General features: G+C 41.9%; 2 protein-coding genes across 3 annotated transcripts in view; one reads left to right on the plus strand and one right to left on the minus strand.

Moving 5' to 3' along the window:
* Positions 1–1,123: 1,123 nt before the first annotated feature.
* LOC123186964 (protein DA1-related 1) lies at positions 1,124–9,253 on the minus strand. Of its 2 annotated transcripts, XM_044598694.1 has the most exons (12): positions 8,798–9,253; positions 7,652–7,805; positions 6,028–6,118; positions 5,131–5,338; positions 4,201–4,321; positions 4,042–4,125; positions 3,629–3,748; positions 3,298–3,510; positions 3,150–3,212; positions 2,950–3,065; positions 2,511–2,569; positions 1,124–1,728 (listed from the first exon to the last, which is right to left on the minus strand). In XM_044598694.1, exons 2-12 carry the CDS (start codon positions 7,769–7,771, stop codon positions 1,409–1,411), a joined length of 1,515 nt encoding a protein of 504 aa, XP_044454629.1. In that variant the 5' UTR covers positions 7,772–7,805; positions 8,798–9,253; the 3' UTR covers positions 1,124–1,408. The 2 variants fall into 2 exon arrangements, with proteins under 2 accessions (XP_044454629.1, XP_044454630.1); XM_044598695.1 differs by lacking the exon at positions 8,798–9,253 and having other exon boundaries at positions 7,652–8,068.
* Positions 9,254–10,151: 898 nt separating this feature from the next.
* The window catches only part of LOC123186965 (golgin subfamily A member 6-like protein 22), a gene marked incomplete in the record, with an annotated part of 8,528 nt that continues 2,205 nt past the window's right edge, over positions 10,152–16,474 (plus strand). The window contains 2 exon segments of the mRNA XM_044598696.1: positions 10,152–10,412; positions 15,434–16,474. Coding sequence (XP_044454631.1) covers positions 15,489–16,474 — 986 coding nt within the window.

Below are 16,474 nucleotides of genomic sequence, written 5' to 3' on the forward strand. Positions count from 1 at the left end.
ATTTTATTTTTAAATTACGTGTATTTATATTGTATTGTTTTGAATTATATGAACATTTTCATAATTCGTAAATATTATTTCATATATATTAATATTTCGGAAAATAATGCCTGATTTAAAAAAAATAAGTTAGTTAGTTTGTATGTATGTATATACTATTTATATGTCACAAATATTTGAACTTTACTTTTATTACGGAGATTAGAATTTACATACCTTTTACAATTTTCTAAAAGATACGAGCAGATGCAAATGGCCGCACTGACAGCAGGTTATTTCAGCTCCTAGAACGCCTTCGTTATTTACTAAAAATAAAAAAGAGAGTGCCTTCGTTCAACTACATTATGCGTAGTTATCCTTCTAAGACATGAATGTGTTACGGGTGAATTTGTTATTATAGACTATTTACTATTTATTGGTCGATGGTTCGAGGCGGAGCTCTCATTATGTTTTATTTTTTTCAGAAAAATTGAGATGCCACCTCACCAATAACGACAGGGTTTTTTTTGCTAAAAAAATCAAGGTTGTTTTCGCAAAAAGTGGCCACACGCCCCCTCTCAGCTGTCGAGTCACTGACAACAGGCCCCACGCCAAGCTGGCATGCCTAGTCAGCGGTCCGGGCGTACACAATCAACATTTGCACCGTATTTGCAGGCTTGAGCCAAGTTATTGCACCAGTTCAATGTATGCCGCAAGTTCTAGCATCAAAGTGACCGTTTGCGCCAAGTTCTGACACCACCGGTGTAATTGACTCGTCAATCAACTACTAGTAGTTTGCAATGACGATCTTGGCCATATCTGAGGCGCATATCCCTGAATGAAACAGCGAGCCGTGGCGACGAATTCCTGTTCCAGTGTTGCTAAGATTGCAGAATCGTGACGATGGCCATGTGTTTGAGCATTATTGCGGCAGCTTCTGCACATACATAGTAGTATCAAGTTACAGAATAGGACATTGGCAGGTGACCAGGGACGCTTAACACTTTATCTATTGGGTAGGCTGTGGAGGGGACAAATAGTTACCCAAGATAGCCTTATCTTTTTTTCCATCTTGTTAACATTACAAGATAGATGTATATTCTGCAATCTTAGCACGCAGTATCATCCACGAGGCCACGGCATATATATATGGAGTGTACTTTTCCTTATTAACTTTATGGTCACATAAGAAATACCACTGTTTCCATTTCCATTTTTGATCCACCTCAATTCAACAGATTGGTCAGGGCAAGCCACCTCAATGCATCTCTAATAATATACTGTGCTCAGCCCTTCCAAGAAAAAATATCAACCGAACGTTTGTACAATTTGTGCATTTCAAAATTCATTTCCCTTTTTTTTCCTGTAAATGGACTCTCGATGACAAATCGGTATATAACTTCCGCAGAAAGGTGCATCTCTGACACTCTCAGAATGGCAATGTCCCTGTCAGCCGGATGTGCTCGAGGGTGCGCTTCAGGCCATACTGCTGAACAACCCGGTTCCCAGCCCTGAAACCATCCCCGTAGGCAACGGAGGTGTCCGACTCGATCTGGTGCTTGAAGAAGTCACCGAGCTTCCGCTCGAACTGAGACCTCCCGCCCTTCTTAGAGGATGTGGATGACGAAGAGGACGAGGATGTCGATGCGGCATTGCTGCCTGATCCTGCCATGATCTCTGACTCGATCCACAGGTGGGCGAGGACTTGGCATATGCCCTCTTCTATATCTGGAGTGAGCGTGCGGTATCCTGTGAAATGCACATACTCATTAGCCTGGAATGTCCATCTTCATTATTCCATTAGACAGTAGATACTTATAAATGGTATAATAAGCTGATGCAAACTTTTCTTAGTAGATAAATTAGTGTTGATTGTCTTGTCATTGCCAATATACTTGTGATTATTGACTTCTTGAATTGGGATTACCAGCAATTGGTTCAAAGTCTCATAGCAAGATAACACTACTTCAAGCCCAGAAGATCTAAGTGAGTAGTTCAGTAAGTTCAGTTGCTCATTCTTGGTTCTAAGTTCAGTTGCCTCAGCAGAATGTAAGATTCTGGCCCTGGCAGGAAAACTCTTCATCATCCCTCACCAGGCTTGTACAAGCTTTCTAAGCAAAAAGAGAATCGCAACTTCTGGTAAAAATCTTGAAACATGACGACCTTTAGTCTTTACTGTGAGCAAAGCACTAGCAGATTCATTACAAAATCTACTTTTACATGCTTAAATAAAACTCATGTAACACCCAGTAGAGCATAATTAGCGATAAAGTGCATAATATTAAAGACCAGGTCTCCATTGACTCATAACAGTACAATTTAATACCACTTCAATGGCTGTTACTAAACTGTTTGTGATTCAGGCGGGGACTCACTCTCCACCTGTTGATTATCTTAAAAAATTGTTTAATGAGAGCGAAGACGTGGTATTTAGTAAGTTAATTCTTACTCTCCGGCTTTCAGGCACTACGAGTCAGTGTGATATCTTATTACCAACACAATATCTAAATACCACAAGAATGAAAGACAACCTTTAAGTCGCAACCATGCATGCATCATCTCATGAGCTAAAATTGAACCTGTCAACAATCTGCAAGAACAAGAACTTATTAGAGACTCGCAAAGTCATAGAAACACATTCAGAGTTCATCAGGTTTGAACAACAAAAGATGCAGATCATGAGACAGTGATTCTTTAAGTAACAGGACAAGATCCATTGATGAAGCACAACATAATGTTTTCGCTCATTAGCTCCCTTGAGTAAATCCGTAGCCCAGAATATCTTTAAATTACCCATGTAATTCATATCTTCTTTGACAACACGAAAGGAACATTATACTAAATCAGTTGAAACAGACCTATATCAGTAACTGTTTCTATTGCTTTTCAACTGGAAGCTGTTGATTGTGACATTGTTATTTCTTTACAGAGACAATTCTGACATTATGAAGCAGAAAATTAATGCTTCACCTTGGGAGACCATATAGAATGAGAATTGCAGTCACTTCACATCGCCGTGTCAACCTATACGGCTCTGTTATCATTTCCATAATTTTGTTTCCTGTCATTCTTGGTCTCCTCAATATCTGAAAATTACATTATTACATAGTCAGCACCTAGCAGTCAAATGATGAAAGAACAAGTTATCTTGTGGTTGGAACAGTTCTCACCGTGCTGACAGTCTGCTCTTCCGATAAGCACAAACCTCTGGTTTCAGGAAGGTGGTGGTGTCCCTGGTTTCCACACAAACAATATAATTACAACTAATAGGATAGAGGAAACTGAAGAATTAATGGTAGTTTGGTTCAACAGACATACAGTTTTCTCTCCTTCCATTGCTTCATTTAAAGCCTGTCTTTCTACAAGAAGCAGAGGAACCTGTTGTTCCACTTTCATATTGAGACCTTCATAAAACTCCTGTATTTCGAGATAAAGAGGCTGGCACTCATTTGTATCCATCACTGCAGAGTCAAGGCACTCCAGGCAGAGTTTACGACCATCATCAAGCAATACATATCTTGATTCCCTTGGCTGACAAGTAAATGAACCATATTGGAATGAAGTGAGCCAAGGTTTGGAGACAGCAACTTATGTAACCAAGTATGCTCAAGATCAAAACTCTAGAAGCAAACAAGATAGCTGAACATACCTCCATTCTTTCACAACTACAGCATCTTGGAGTACCATCCACCTCATGTGATGGACAGTACTTTTGTAACCAAAAAGGATGTGCCCTATATTCGATAAGGCCGTTCATATTTGTAGGAATCTGAACAAGAAGGGATCACAAGATGGTGCATAAAAAACAAAATCAAAATCAAAGCCACTAAACAAAAAACTTTCACGGGATATAGTTTGTCACTGTCTACATGCTTCCAGGCTTACAGAATAGCAAATGCAACCATATAAAAAAGAAATCAATTCATTCAATAAACACATTATTTTTTGAAGGAAATTAATATTAGATTATTATTTTCTATGCGAAGGTTGCCATATAAAATGCAGAACAAAGAGAATCATCTTATGCAAACAGATAAGAAAAGATAATGAAGTGATTCTTACAAATTGCTTGCAGACATCACATTTTGGATGAAAGCGCTCCTTGTAACAAGTTTTATGGTATGGATGGTTTCCCGACATGGAGAACTGCATGTTTTTGTTGGTAAAGTCAGTATACAAATGCAAACTGCTTAATTAGTACACAAAACAACAAAGAGCTACCTCATAGTCATATATTGGCTGATTACAAGCATGGCAGCAAAAGCACTCTGGATGCCAAACAGCTCCCATGCAACTAAGAAAACGTCCATGGCCAATCTCATTGTGACATCCAGCACATGTCCTGAGAAAATAAGTGCATATAACATCAAATATAGCCACAGATTACCGATAACTCCTATAATTGCTTGCAATCACAGTGCTCTGGACCAACACAACACTCTCCTGGCATGCTTTAAGAAACTAATTATACACTCTTGTTTTGTTTACCAGGTATCTTGTTCTTTTCTTTTGACAGCATCGGCAGATTTCACCCAGGGCACTTCATGTGAAGGTGTAATTCACAGTATCGCACCCTATGGTGTCTTTCCGCGCTTCAATACACATGAAATGGTTTATCGAATAAGACAGTGGCAAATCAAGTCTGACGAGTTTTTTCTTTCATGTCTATCCTGGAGCTCCACATTTCAAACCACAGTTTGATTTTTTTCTAAAGGACATTTGAATCCATGTACGAAGGACCGAAAAATTGCACATGTTAAACGCATAAATTTCAAAATTCAGATAAAAACTGCCCAGCTGCACTTCTTTTTTCAGAAAACATTGTTGGGGGTTGGGGGGTGGCCTTTTACTTTCCTAGTGGATATGCAAACTCAAATTATAAGTTCTCACCCAATACACATTATCACTAAGATGATCATGTGAAACTCTTAAACAAAACACGATATTCAGGGAATGAATTACCAACGTCAACATGACATGTTCACATGATAGTACGTCTAGCAGACAGCTTCTATGGATCTGGATTTTACTTATAATACTTTCTTTCTGGTTAATTCTCATAGCAGTTCAAATGTGTGGCACTTCACGTCAATTAACTCAAAACAGAACATACAAATAAAATCTTAGCATGCTAAATACACTAATACAAACCTGAATCCAGACGAAAACATAAATGGTAACTGTTGATATGAATTGCCACCGATGGCGCTGCCATTTTCCCGAGCACGAGGGTGTGCGCTATTTTCACGAGCACGAGGGGGTGAGGTATTTTCATGAGCACGAGGGGGTGATTCAACATTTAAACTTTCCTGAATAGCTCTTGCCAGTTGTTCATCCTCATCTAAATGCAGATCCTTTCCTAAAAGGAAAAAACAAATAAAAAAGAAAGTATTACAAACTAAATATCATTTCAAATGTACGGTCATAAGGCAATGGAAGACTGGAGACTACAGTGAGCTTGAATAGCTTGATAGGAACATCCAAACAACACATCATTTTTATTTCTGACTATGGTGTCATGTCTCAGTGATCTAACTCACAGCCCAAAACAACAGTAACGAATATATGCAAATGTTTATCCCAGGAATTTTGATTGCTACATCTAGAGCAATAGAATTTGCACCACAATTTTCTCCAAATTATATGAGAAATAAACTACTTATAACAATCAAGTAGTTGCCAGAAGAAAAAACATTAGCCACGTGCCTTATTACAATATGAAATTATTTATGCTCTGTTCGATTTTACTTACATCCAGTCCAAGGACATCTATAAGAAAGTTTGTCCATTAAAAACTAGGTAAGTCTGACTGCGTTCTTATTCAAACATGCAAATTGGTAAAGATCAACCAAGCTCTGAAACAACAAATGCCAACAATAATCTACAATAAACTAGCCCAAAAAACTTTTGCAGTAGTAGTACTAGTAGTAGTAGAACCTCAGCAGAAATCAAGGCATAAGAAAAATATAAGAGGACAAACACCAATGAAAAAGCATGCTTCTGGGCAATGAGCATTTCAGCAGCACGTGTAATAAATACAATACTAACCTGTTTCCTTTGGTTTTCTGTGTTCCTCTTCTAATAGAGAAAGTGCTATAGCACGGTCAATATCCTCATTATCAAATTCCAAAAGGGGATCCTACATCAAGTACAGGAACTGGATCAGCTACATAGTCAAAGAAATGGTTTTTATTTCCTTTTCACATTAAATTTTAAATACCAACATAACAGTATATAAGCTTGGTATATTCCAAATTAATTAGCGCTCAAACGATAATTTAGAGGAATAGTCACTCAGAAATTAGCTGGTTCATATATTTATGGATACATCTCAGTCAAAGTACAATTACCAACGGCAGATGGAAAATAATTAATACTACCTCTGTATAGTAATATAAGACGTTTTAGATCACTAAAGTAGTGATTTAAAACGTCACATATTCCTTTACAGAGAGTGTATCATTTAGTGAGACAGATAACGACAAATAAGGTGGCCTTCCTTTGATGCTAATGATGTGTTTTACAACAAGGGGCAATTGCATCTATGCACCTCCAAAGTACTAGAACTACATGAATAAACCTGCAGACCCCTTAAAAACAGTAAAGAAATTGGCTGGTTCATATATTTATGTATGCATCTCAGTCAAAATACGTTTACCAATGGCAGATGGAAAATAATTAATACTACCTCCGTCCAGAATAAACTGTCGCTGAAATGAGTGTATCTAGAACTACATATTAATTCAGCAACAATTAATTCCGGACGGAGGGAGTATCATTTAGTGAGACAGATAAACGACAAATAAGGTGGCCTTCCTTTGATGGTAATGATGTGTTCTACAACAAGGAGCAATTGCATCTATGCACCTCCAAAGTACTGGAACTACATATATAACCTGCAGACCCCTTAAAACACTAAATCCGGCAGATGGTGAGCATCAGAGGTGTGCAAGAAGTGTTATCGTGGGCAGCACGTAACGAGTGGGCCTGATGGGGTCCACTGCCTCTATTGCACACCACATCTCAGGGATATCTGGTTTGTCGAGACCAGCAGCCATGAATGGCACTGCCAGCAAGTCGAACAGCACTTGTGTGGCGCTCCTGAATACACCACCACTTGCAATCACCAGTTCCGTCAAAGGCATAGTGCTGGAATCTAAGTTGCACAAGCTAGCACGCGATTAAAGGTGAGGCATCTATTGCTGTTGATCAAGGATAGATTCATATCTCCGTTGATACGTGCTCCTTGCATCAGTAACAAGGTTTAACACTTATTAAGCTGTGATGGAAGTGCTGTAAGTCTTATTGTTAATACGATAATTGCAGTTTTGTGGGAGATTATCTGTAATTTCGGAACTTTTTCCATAGACACAACGGCCGCTATAAAAAGTGAGTGGTCAAGACTTCATATAAAATATAGATGTAGCATATTTGGGAAACGGTAATTATACATTTTCCACAGTGGCATATAACTTATAAACAGAGTGCCCAGCAAAGCGAAATATCCTTTTACTATACACATGGGTGCCATTGGAGCTTCCGTAAAGCTCAATTCATGTGTGTCTCCTTTCCCCGTTCAGATAAATAAAATGGCAAGGGTACTGCATCGTACATTGGAACACCGTTGAACCCTTTTTGCTGAGAGCGTAGTGTATCACACTGGAGTACTTACAATCACAACAGTGGAAGTGGAGGGTTCATTCCATCTTGTCTCTTCTGCAGGCTTGCTTTGCTCTCGCCCTTCCGAGATGTTGTGGGTTGAACCTCTAAAAAACTTGGTCAACCAACCCATATTTTCCCAAATGGCAATGAAGGAACACCGTTATCTGCAATCAACCAATTATGTTAGGGCACACAGAAATGGTAGCTACACATTTTGGAAGACATACTAGATGCTCAAGGATGGCATACAATCATCAAGCCTCGTCAGCTTAGTAGATCGCTTTTCGTGTAAGAAATGTACAACCGTTTAAATGCCCTCACGCAGCTAACCAATAAATAACCATCCAGGTCGCAGAAATAGCTAGCACGACGGATAGAGATCAAGCAAGGATCCCCACAGAGCCAATCCAACTTGTCAACAGGTACTCTTAAGGCTGAAATTTTCTATCACTAGCAGCATCCTTTGAGAACTTAAAGCTTAGGAAGGTAGATTGTACTATGTTATATGATACCTCGAAGAGTAGGACTTACGGATGTGCTACTATTATACAAGATGCAATAAAACATGTGCAATGCAGAACTAAAGGAAGGTAGAAAAATGCTTAATCAGGATTCAGCGGTTTCCCATCTAAGCGATTTCTGTCCCTTCTCTGCGACTTTCATCTTCCCCACATGAAAATCCCAGCATGTCCCTAGATCACCTGCACCCCTGTTTTCCACCCTGGCTACTGATCGCCGAGCAGCAGAGCTTCACATAGAACGCTAAGAGACCGCTGCTTACCAGATAGACTAGGAGCACGATGACCAACCGCTAACGGTTAACAAGTAACAGAAAACTACAACCGCGCGAGTATGGAAATGTTCCCCTTTCTGCATTGGAGGAAACTAGGGCGTTTCCACATATTAGCGCATCCCTGCATGTTTACAGATTACAGGGAGGGTTCTTCTGCACTTGGATCACACGCTGCAGAAGCTACTGACCGCTACCCGGATTGCCAGTTCTGGTTGTCTCCACAGCACAAGGACACAGCTAGCAAAAACAGATAAATGCAATAACAGAAGAGGTAAAGAACAGGTACTGAACGCAGGCAGGCAGGCAGATAGAGCGGTCCGACAGTTAAACTTCGCGAGCAGAAGGAAAACGAAAGGTACCGACCGAGATCGACCTCCCGCGACGGGGCCCGCGGGCGTGGACGGGAGGAGGAGCCGGCGCTGGCGGCCGACGCAGCGATCCGCTGGGGAGGGGGCAGCCGGCGTCGAGCGGCGCCGGGTGCTATGCGGGGGGAGACGGGTGGATACAGATCGGGGCAGGGAGGGAGGCCTCCGCCCTCCGCCGGGTGCCGCGCCCGGGGAAGAAACGGTGTGAACTGGACCCGCGAGGGAGGGGGAGCAGGGCCCCGATTTCGGTCACCCCGGCCGCGGCCCGTCGGCGGGGTCGGTCGGCGGGGCGGAGGAGGTGGGCGGGCGGTGGATCGCTCCGGGCCGCGGCGGGCGGCGGGATTGGGCGAGCGGCGAACGGCGAGCCCCCGCCCCTCCTCTCCTCCCCTCCTCTGTACCGGCAGCGCGAGGAGAGAAGAAACCGACGGGAAGGAAGAGGGGGCGGGGGGGCTGCTGCCTGTATCGTATCGTACGCGTCGTCGTATCGAATGTGTACACGCACACAATAGCCCACCAACGACGACCGTCTCGCCCGCTACATCTGTCAACGCGTTTGACCCCTTCGCCCCCTTCTCTCCCCGCCCCGTGGTCCCCCCTCCTCTTCCCCGTTCGACGACGCTGGTCTTGGCGTCGCCGTCGCCGGTGCACATCACCGCTGTCCGACATCGGGTAGCCGCGGGCCGCGGGCCGTCGTTGTCGCGGCCGAGCACAACGCCGCCTTTCTTTCCTCGCCCTCCTACTCGACGACGTGGGTGTCGCTGCTCGCCACCGCTTTGGCAGGTAATAAGCAACGATAATGCTATTCAGGTAACGTTCGTTGGGAGGAATGGCGATTGTGAATGTCCTTTCATGGCAATCTATATCATCATAAGGATAAGGATGACAATTAGTTTTAGTCTGCACGCACGGCAGTTTATAGGCGAAAAAACAGAACTGGACCAAAGTTGCCATCATCGCCGACTAAATCTGCCATGCTCGGCCAGCACAAATTGCCATCAAAATCGTTGGTAATTGGCATCTCCGAGCTAACATTCCCTGGTTATGAGGGTCCATAAACAATGTTGAAACGCGACGTCTACTCCCGAGGGCGAAAACGTGTACCTATCCGCTCGCGCGTTAATTAGTGTAACCGCAATCCAAGCAATAAATATATAAATATATACTCACTAAATGAGCATAGTCAACAAGTGTAACCGCAATTCCAAACAAGGCATGCCATCAAATCGCCCCCCTCCTTCCACGCCACATTCCCCCTCCCATAGAACAACCCGCTGAAGCCCCCTCCACCGTCGATCCACGGATCAGCCCGATCGTACGGCCAGCACCGCCCCACAGTTTTCCGTTGGATTCCCTGCCCGCGGATCAACATCACCACCGCATCTGCTTCTCTGCCTCCCTCTTTACCCGACGCCAATCTCCTCCTCGAATCCTCCATCCCTCTCCCCGCCGATCAGCCCGCTCGCCGGGCCTCCTCCGCCGCAACCTCGCCGCAGGCAACCCCCCACGGCTTCCCTCCGGCCACCCACCATCACACCCCCGCGTCTCCATCCAGTACGCGCCCGGGCAACGGCTCTTCCCAGCGGCGCAACCGGCACCGGCACCGCCGATCTCGGGTGAGTCCTCCTCCCGCGCCCCCGCGCCCACGTCCCGCCTTCCCCCCGCCACCGCATTCGGTTTCCCGCCGATCGGTTTTGCCGCGGTTCCGCTGGAAATTGCGTGCGCCCGTTTTGAGGGGAAGCGGCGGAATCTCCGCGTTGGGTAGCACGAACGGGTGATCCCCGGGGAGCCCTGCCCCCTCCGGCGTGCCGACGGGCTAGCACCGTCCATTTCCTCTGCTTCCGTTGGATGCCAAAGTGTGCAATCGGATGGATAGCAATTGCTCTGCTCTTGGTTAGGTTTTGTTCAGTGCGCGCACACACTGGGGTTACTCCAAGTGCCAGTTGACATTACTGCCGGGCTTCATTGTATTTTATTTACTATTGTTGCCTAGAATCAAATCCTTGATGGTGATAAGTACTATGTGGAAGTGAGTAAATGTGGGGAGGCAGGCATGCTGTGTTACTTCCAGATTTAATCCCCTGTGAACTCGGAAGGGGTTTGTTAAAGCACCGTGTGATCCATGCCAGTGTCCATTTGGCAATTCAGTCGTGACTTAATTGCTGGTGTTTCCGCCCTCTGATCATCCGACTTAATTGTTTCTGAATGTGAATGTATAGTGTAATAATCTGCATCTGTGTGGATGTGGGATGAGATGCCCTTAATTGTCAACAAGATGCCCTTAATCCGCCCTCAATTTTCAATGAGATGCCATTTTAGGTGGTAGCTGCCATAAGGGATGTGGGATGAGATATGGTATAAATTTAGTTTTAGGCAGTATTTCCCGCCTATCTCCATTTTAATATCCAACCATTATAGTGTAACAATCTGCATCAGTGTGATTCCCCTTTGCTTGTCTGACTTGATTGATTGTGAATGTGTACGTATGCTATTTTGGGAAGCATCTGCCGTATGTCATTAAGAAAAATAAAGATGGGGATCTGCTGCTTATTACGCCACTTGATCATAGTAGATGTAGTTAATTGTGCATAAAGAACTTGTGTTTTGACAAAAGTTATTTAGTGTTTTGCTTAGTTCAAGGATCTCATGAAATTACCTTAAATCCAAGAAAAATATCGTGAGAAGACTGAAGACCTCAAATTTTGTTGCACTAGTACTACATTTGCTGCTTTACAGCTTTTGCTGTCACTAGGTGATAAAGGATAGCAAAGTATGCAATCGGATGGATAGCAATTCTCTGCTTTTGGTTATGTTTTGTTCAGTGTTGATGTTACTGCTGGGCTTTATTATATTTTACAATTGTTGCCTAGAACCAAATCCTTGATGCTGGTAGTATATGGAAGTAAGTAAATGTGTGGAGGGAGGCATGCTGTGTTAATTCCAGATTTAATCCCCTCCGAACTAGGAAGGGGGTTGTTAAAGCACCTTGTGATCCATGCCAGTGTCCATTCAGCAATTCAGTCGTGGCTTAATTGGTGTTTCCGCCCTCTGATCGTCCGACTTACTTGTTTCTGAATGTGCACGAGATACGGCATGAGATATGGTAAGTTTAGTTTTAGGTGGTATTTCCGGCCTATCTCCATTTTAATATCCAGCCATTATAGTGTAATAATCTGCATCAGTGTAGCTCCCCCTTTGTTTATCTGACTTAATTGGTTGTGAAAGTGTACGTATGCTATTTTAGGTGGCAGCTGCCATATGTCATTAAGAAACATAAAGATGGGGATCTGCTGCTTATAACGCCACTTGATCATAGTAGATGTTGTAATTAATTGTGCATAAAGAACTTATGTTTTGACAACAGTTATTTTGTGTTTTGCTTAGTTCAAGGGTGTCATGAAATTACCATAAATCCAAGAAAAAGATCATGAGAAGACTGAAGACCTAAATTTTGTAGTACTAGTTCTGCATTTGGTCCTTTGCAGTTTTGCTGTCACTAGGAGATATAAAGGATAGCTTGGCTCATGGTAAATAATTGCTGAAGTTATGATTCCCTTAATTGTTTGTGAATGTGAACGAGATGCCATTTAGGTGATAGCTGCCATAAGGGATATGGCATCAGATATTGTAAGTTTTGTTTCAAACAGACGAGATTTCCCGCTTATCTCCATTTTATTATCCAACCATTATAGGGTAATAATCTGCGTTAGTGTGGTTTCCCCTTTGATTATCTGATTTAATTGTTTGTGCATGTGGACAGATGCTATTTCAAGTAGCAGTTGCCGTAGGTCATTAAGAAAAATAAAGATGGGGATTTTCTGCTTATAGCGCCACTTGATCATAGTACATGTATTAATTGTGCATAAAGAATTTATGTTTCTGTTTCACTTAGTTTGGGATATCATGAAAAGATCTTCATGATATCATTGTAAAAATTGCTGATGTTACTATTCTCTCATGCTGGCTTATAAGTTGCTATGATTCATACTTGAAAATCATACAAGATGCCATTTCAACATAATCAAAATGAGACAAAAATACTTAATATTTATTGTGAATAAACTCATTGTGATTATTTTTTCATGGTTTACTGCAGTCTGCACTAGATATACAAATATGGTTGTTCATTTTGACTAGATCTAATATTTGATACATTGTTTGTTTTGATGAGATTGCTTTGCTAGATCTTGCTGGCTTTGCTTTTACTTACCAGAAGTCTATCTTCTCAAGTTCCTTGTGCTAAAGAGATTGATCTTCTATGCTGTTTGAATCAAAAAACGTTTATACATAGAAGTTATCTAACAGGACATGTGAACTAGATTCTATCTGGATATATCTGCGTTCCTTTTGTCTTTTGATTACTGTCTAAACAATGTGATTGCAGTATGATTGTGCATTCATTCAGTAATGTCCTACTCCCTAAAGTAGTGATCTGAAACGTCTTGTATTGATCACTAAAGTAGTGATCTGAAATGTCTTATATTTCTTTTTACAGAGGGAGTATTTGATTGTACTCTCTCTGTTGATTTCTGCCACCTGCGGGTTCCAAAATCTTATTGATGTTTGTCCAGTAACAAGTCCAATAGCATATGTGTTTAACGACACTAAGGTGGTTTCATACTACCATACCCTATTTGAAAGTTCTTTGTGTGAGCATGATTTCTAGCTACTTGCACTAACAAGTAACAAAGTATGATAAAAAAAAGTTAACCGTCAAAGTTTCATTTTTAATGTGACATCTTACTGAAACGTCATAATATGGAGATACTTCATCATTATACGTGGAATAACGAATGAGCTGTCGTTTCAAAAGCTAATCCAAGTGAGATATGCATGCATTGCCTTTTCAGCTAACACGTTCTCTTTTATCACTTTGGAAATGTTATCATTTTTATCCTTTGTTTCACCATTATATCAATCATTTTGGTTTTCATTTGATTTTTTTAGTACAATACATTGTCTTTCACAATTCCATGAAATGCACCATTATTCAGTAAATCAGTACATTGTTGTTTGAAATTTTTAAGCCATGGAAAAGTGGTGCATCAGGGTAGGTTTAGCTCTAGATCGGCCCCTGCCCATGATTTCATGTTCGTATAGTTGCAATTTTGCAGATGGATATTATTAGATGTGGTTCTAGCTTTTCTGTGTTACCAATATTATATGTTTATTGTCACGGTAGTACTGCCTGTCAGTTTAGTCTCCATTTTAAACCATGGATTATTCAGTCTGGTTTTGATTTGAAAGTTACTCTTATATGATGGTTTGTTGTTTTTTTAGTTCACTACACAGGTCAAACATCTCAATATTTTTCTTCTTTCAACAGTAGAGAATTAAGTCAGGGTTTATACAAATTATGCTAGTTTGCAACAAGAATATCTACTCCCTCTGTTCACAAAAACAAGATGTTTTGCATATTTCAATATGGACTACATACGGACTAAAATGAATGAACAAACACGCTATAAAGTGTCTAGATACATGATTCAGAAAAATGATAAAACATCTTATATTTGTGAGCAGAGGGAGTAGTTCTTTATATTTCTTTTCTTAAACAGTAAACTTTCCCCATAGTTCTCTCTTGAGGAAAATTGCAAAATCAGGGTAGCATCTGCTAAAGCTAGGGTTCTGCTAGAGGGCTGGTTTTTACTTTGGCTTGCTTGAGCATCGCTGCTGGGCAGCTGATAGGTGTGAGCACCACAGCCTCCCTAGCCATTTTACCTGTCCTCTTTTCTCACAAGCGCTGGAGTGAGCTGGGCATCTATTCATGAGCTGCCCATGGGTCTTGGCAGCTCTGGCTGCTCGTCCTACAGTGGTCTGGGCCACGTTTGTAGCATTGCATTCACGGACGACTCCCTAGTGGACTGTCACCTGGTTGATAGAAAGGCACAAGTGAATCCCAGAGAAAGGCCAGGAGTTTGACTACCACTGGTGCTACATGTATGGTCAATGTCGGAAGCAGGGTCTAGCGAGAAACAGCAGGTTGTTCCAAGATGAGAGCCATGGTATTCTAACTATATAGGGGATGGTATCAAAATAGAGGTGGAGCTGTGGAGACAGGGTTACCACCCCAGGTTGTACGAGCTGAACCTCCATGAGGAGCAGGGTTTAGTATATGTCTTATGTGTTGCTCCTTTTCACGTGCTGACACCATGGTCACTTGTTGCCCTGTTTCTCTTGTGCCTATTGTGTTTCTTAATGAAACGGGTTTGTAAATGCCTTTCACCCGTTCTTTACTACAATGACCTTGTCTGGAATTTGGTTAAACTAAACCATGCAATTGATGTATTAGATGCTATGTTAGTCTATCACTTTTTAATGCTTAAATATTTGCTGCATACTGTTGCAATGTATATGTTCCTTTTGAACAATAATTAAAATGTTGCTCTATGTAGCCATCCAGCATTATCACATTTAAAAAAAAATTAAAGCCCCAATCAAAGAGCCCTCAGTTTTATGAACCCGCAACAAACTAGAGACAAAAGTCTGAATTCTGAACCATGAACGCTACATCACTGAACTGTCACCTTGAAGTGTTATTCTTTCCTGCCATTATTTGAACAGTTGGTTTTTTCTCCCAATTATCTTTTGTGGTCCATGTTCATCTTATTGATGGAAATCATTTCATGTGTTGCAGGTTTCGTCAACATTGATAACTGATAAGTATAATGTAGAGAAGTATTGGAGGAGTCATGCCATCTAGCGACAAGCAATTAGCATTCTCGGTGAAAACAGCAGCATCGCGTGAGCTGCTAAACAAAGGTACAAACATCATAAATATGTCTCAAGGCACTTCTCTGCCGCCAAAGGATAAAGGTGCTGCTGAAGAACCTTTAAAGGCTGTGGGCACAAAACGGCTGCATACTGATGCTCCTTCAAGCCCTGTTTATCATAATGTTTATGTGCGGCGAAAGGTGGAAACTGAACATAATAAAGTGAACTCGTCTCTGGAGATGAAGGTTATTGGCAAGGACAAAACAAAGCAGCAGGAGGAACAGCGAAATGTGGAAACTGAACATAGCAAAGTGAGTTGCTCTCAAGAGTTGAAGGGTAGTCGAAGTGAGATAACAAAAGAGCAGGGGATACAGAGAATGGAAACGGAACATAGTAAAGTGAACCCTTCTCAGGAGTTGAAGGGTAGTGGAAGCGAGAAAACAAAGGAGCAGGAGGAACGGAAAGTGAAAACTGAACATAGTAAAGTGAACCCTTCTCAAGAGATGAAGGGTAGTGGAAGTGAGAAAACAAAAGGGCAGGAAATACAGAAAATGGAAACTGAACATAGTAGAGTGAACCCTTCGCAAGAGTTGAAGGGTAGTGGAAGCAAGAAAACAGAGGAGCAGGAGGAACAGAAAGTGAAAACTGAACATAGTAAAGTGAGCTCTTCTAAAGAGTTGAAGGGTAATGTAGGAGAAAAAATAGAAGAGCAAGAGGATCAGCAACTGGTGCAATGTGATCAAGTCAGTAAGCCAGAAGTGGCACCTCCTATTGCTGAATCTGGAATAAAAGAGCAGGATGAACAGCAAACGGTGCAAGTGAATAAGCCAGAAGTGGCACCTCCTATTGCTGAATCTGGAATAAAAGAGCAGGATGAACAGCAAACGGTGCAAGTGAATAAGTCAGAAGTGGCACCTCTTATTTCTGAATCTGGAATAAAAGAGCAGGATGAACAGAAGACGGT

Source organism: Triticum aestivum, chromosome 2A, assembly GCF_018294505.1.
Source record: "Triticum aestivum cultivar Chinese Spring chromosome 2A, IWGSC CS RefSeq v2.1, whole genome shotgun sequence".
NCBI lineage: Eukaryota > Viridiplantae > Streptophyta > Magnoliopsida > Poales > Poaceae > Triticum > Triticum aestivum.

Excerpts from the sequence above, each read along its gene's own strand:
- LOC123186964 (XM_044598694.1), bottom strand. The coding sequence starts at position 7,771 with ATGGGTTGGTTGACCAAGTTTTTTAGAGGTTCAACCCACAACATCTCG. Across the intron at positions 4,126-4,200 it reads AGCCAATATATGACTATGAG|TTCTCCATGTCGGGAAACCA; the intron begins GTAGCTCTTTGT and ends AAAAACATGCAG. Across the intron at positions 3,066-3,149 it reads AAGAGCAGACTGTCAGCACG|ATATTGAGGAGACCAAGAAT; the intron begins GTGAGAACTGTT and ends TGTAATTTTCAG.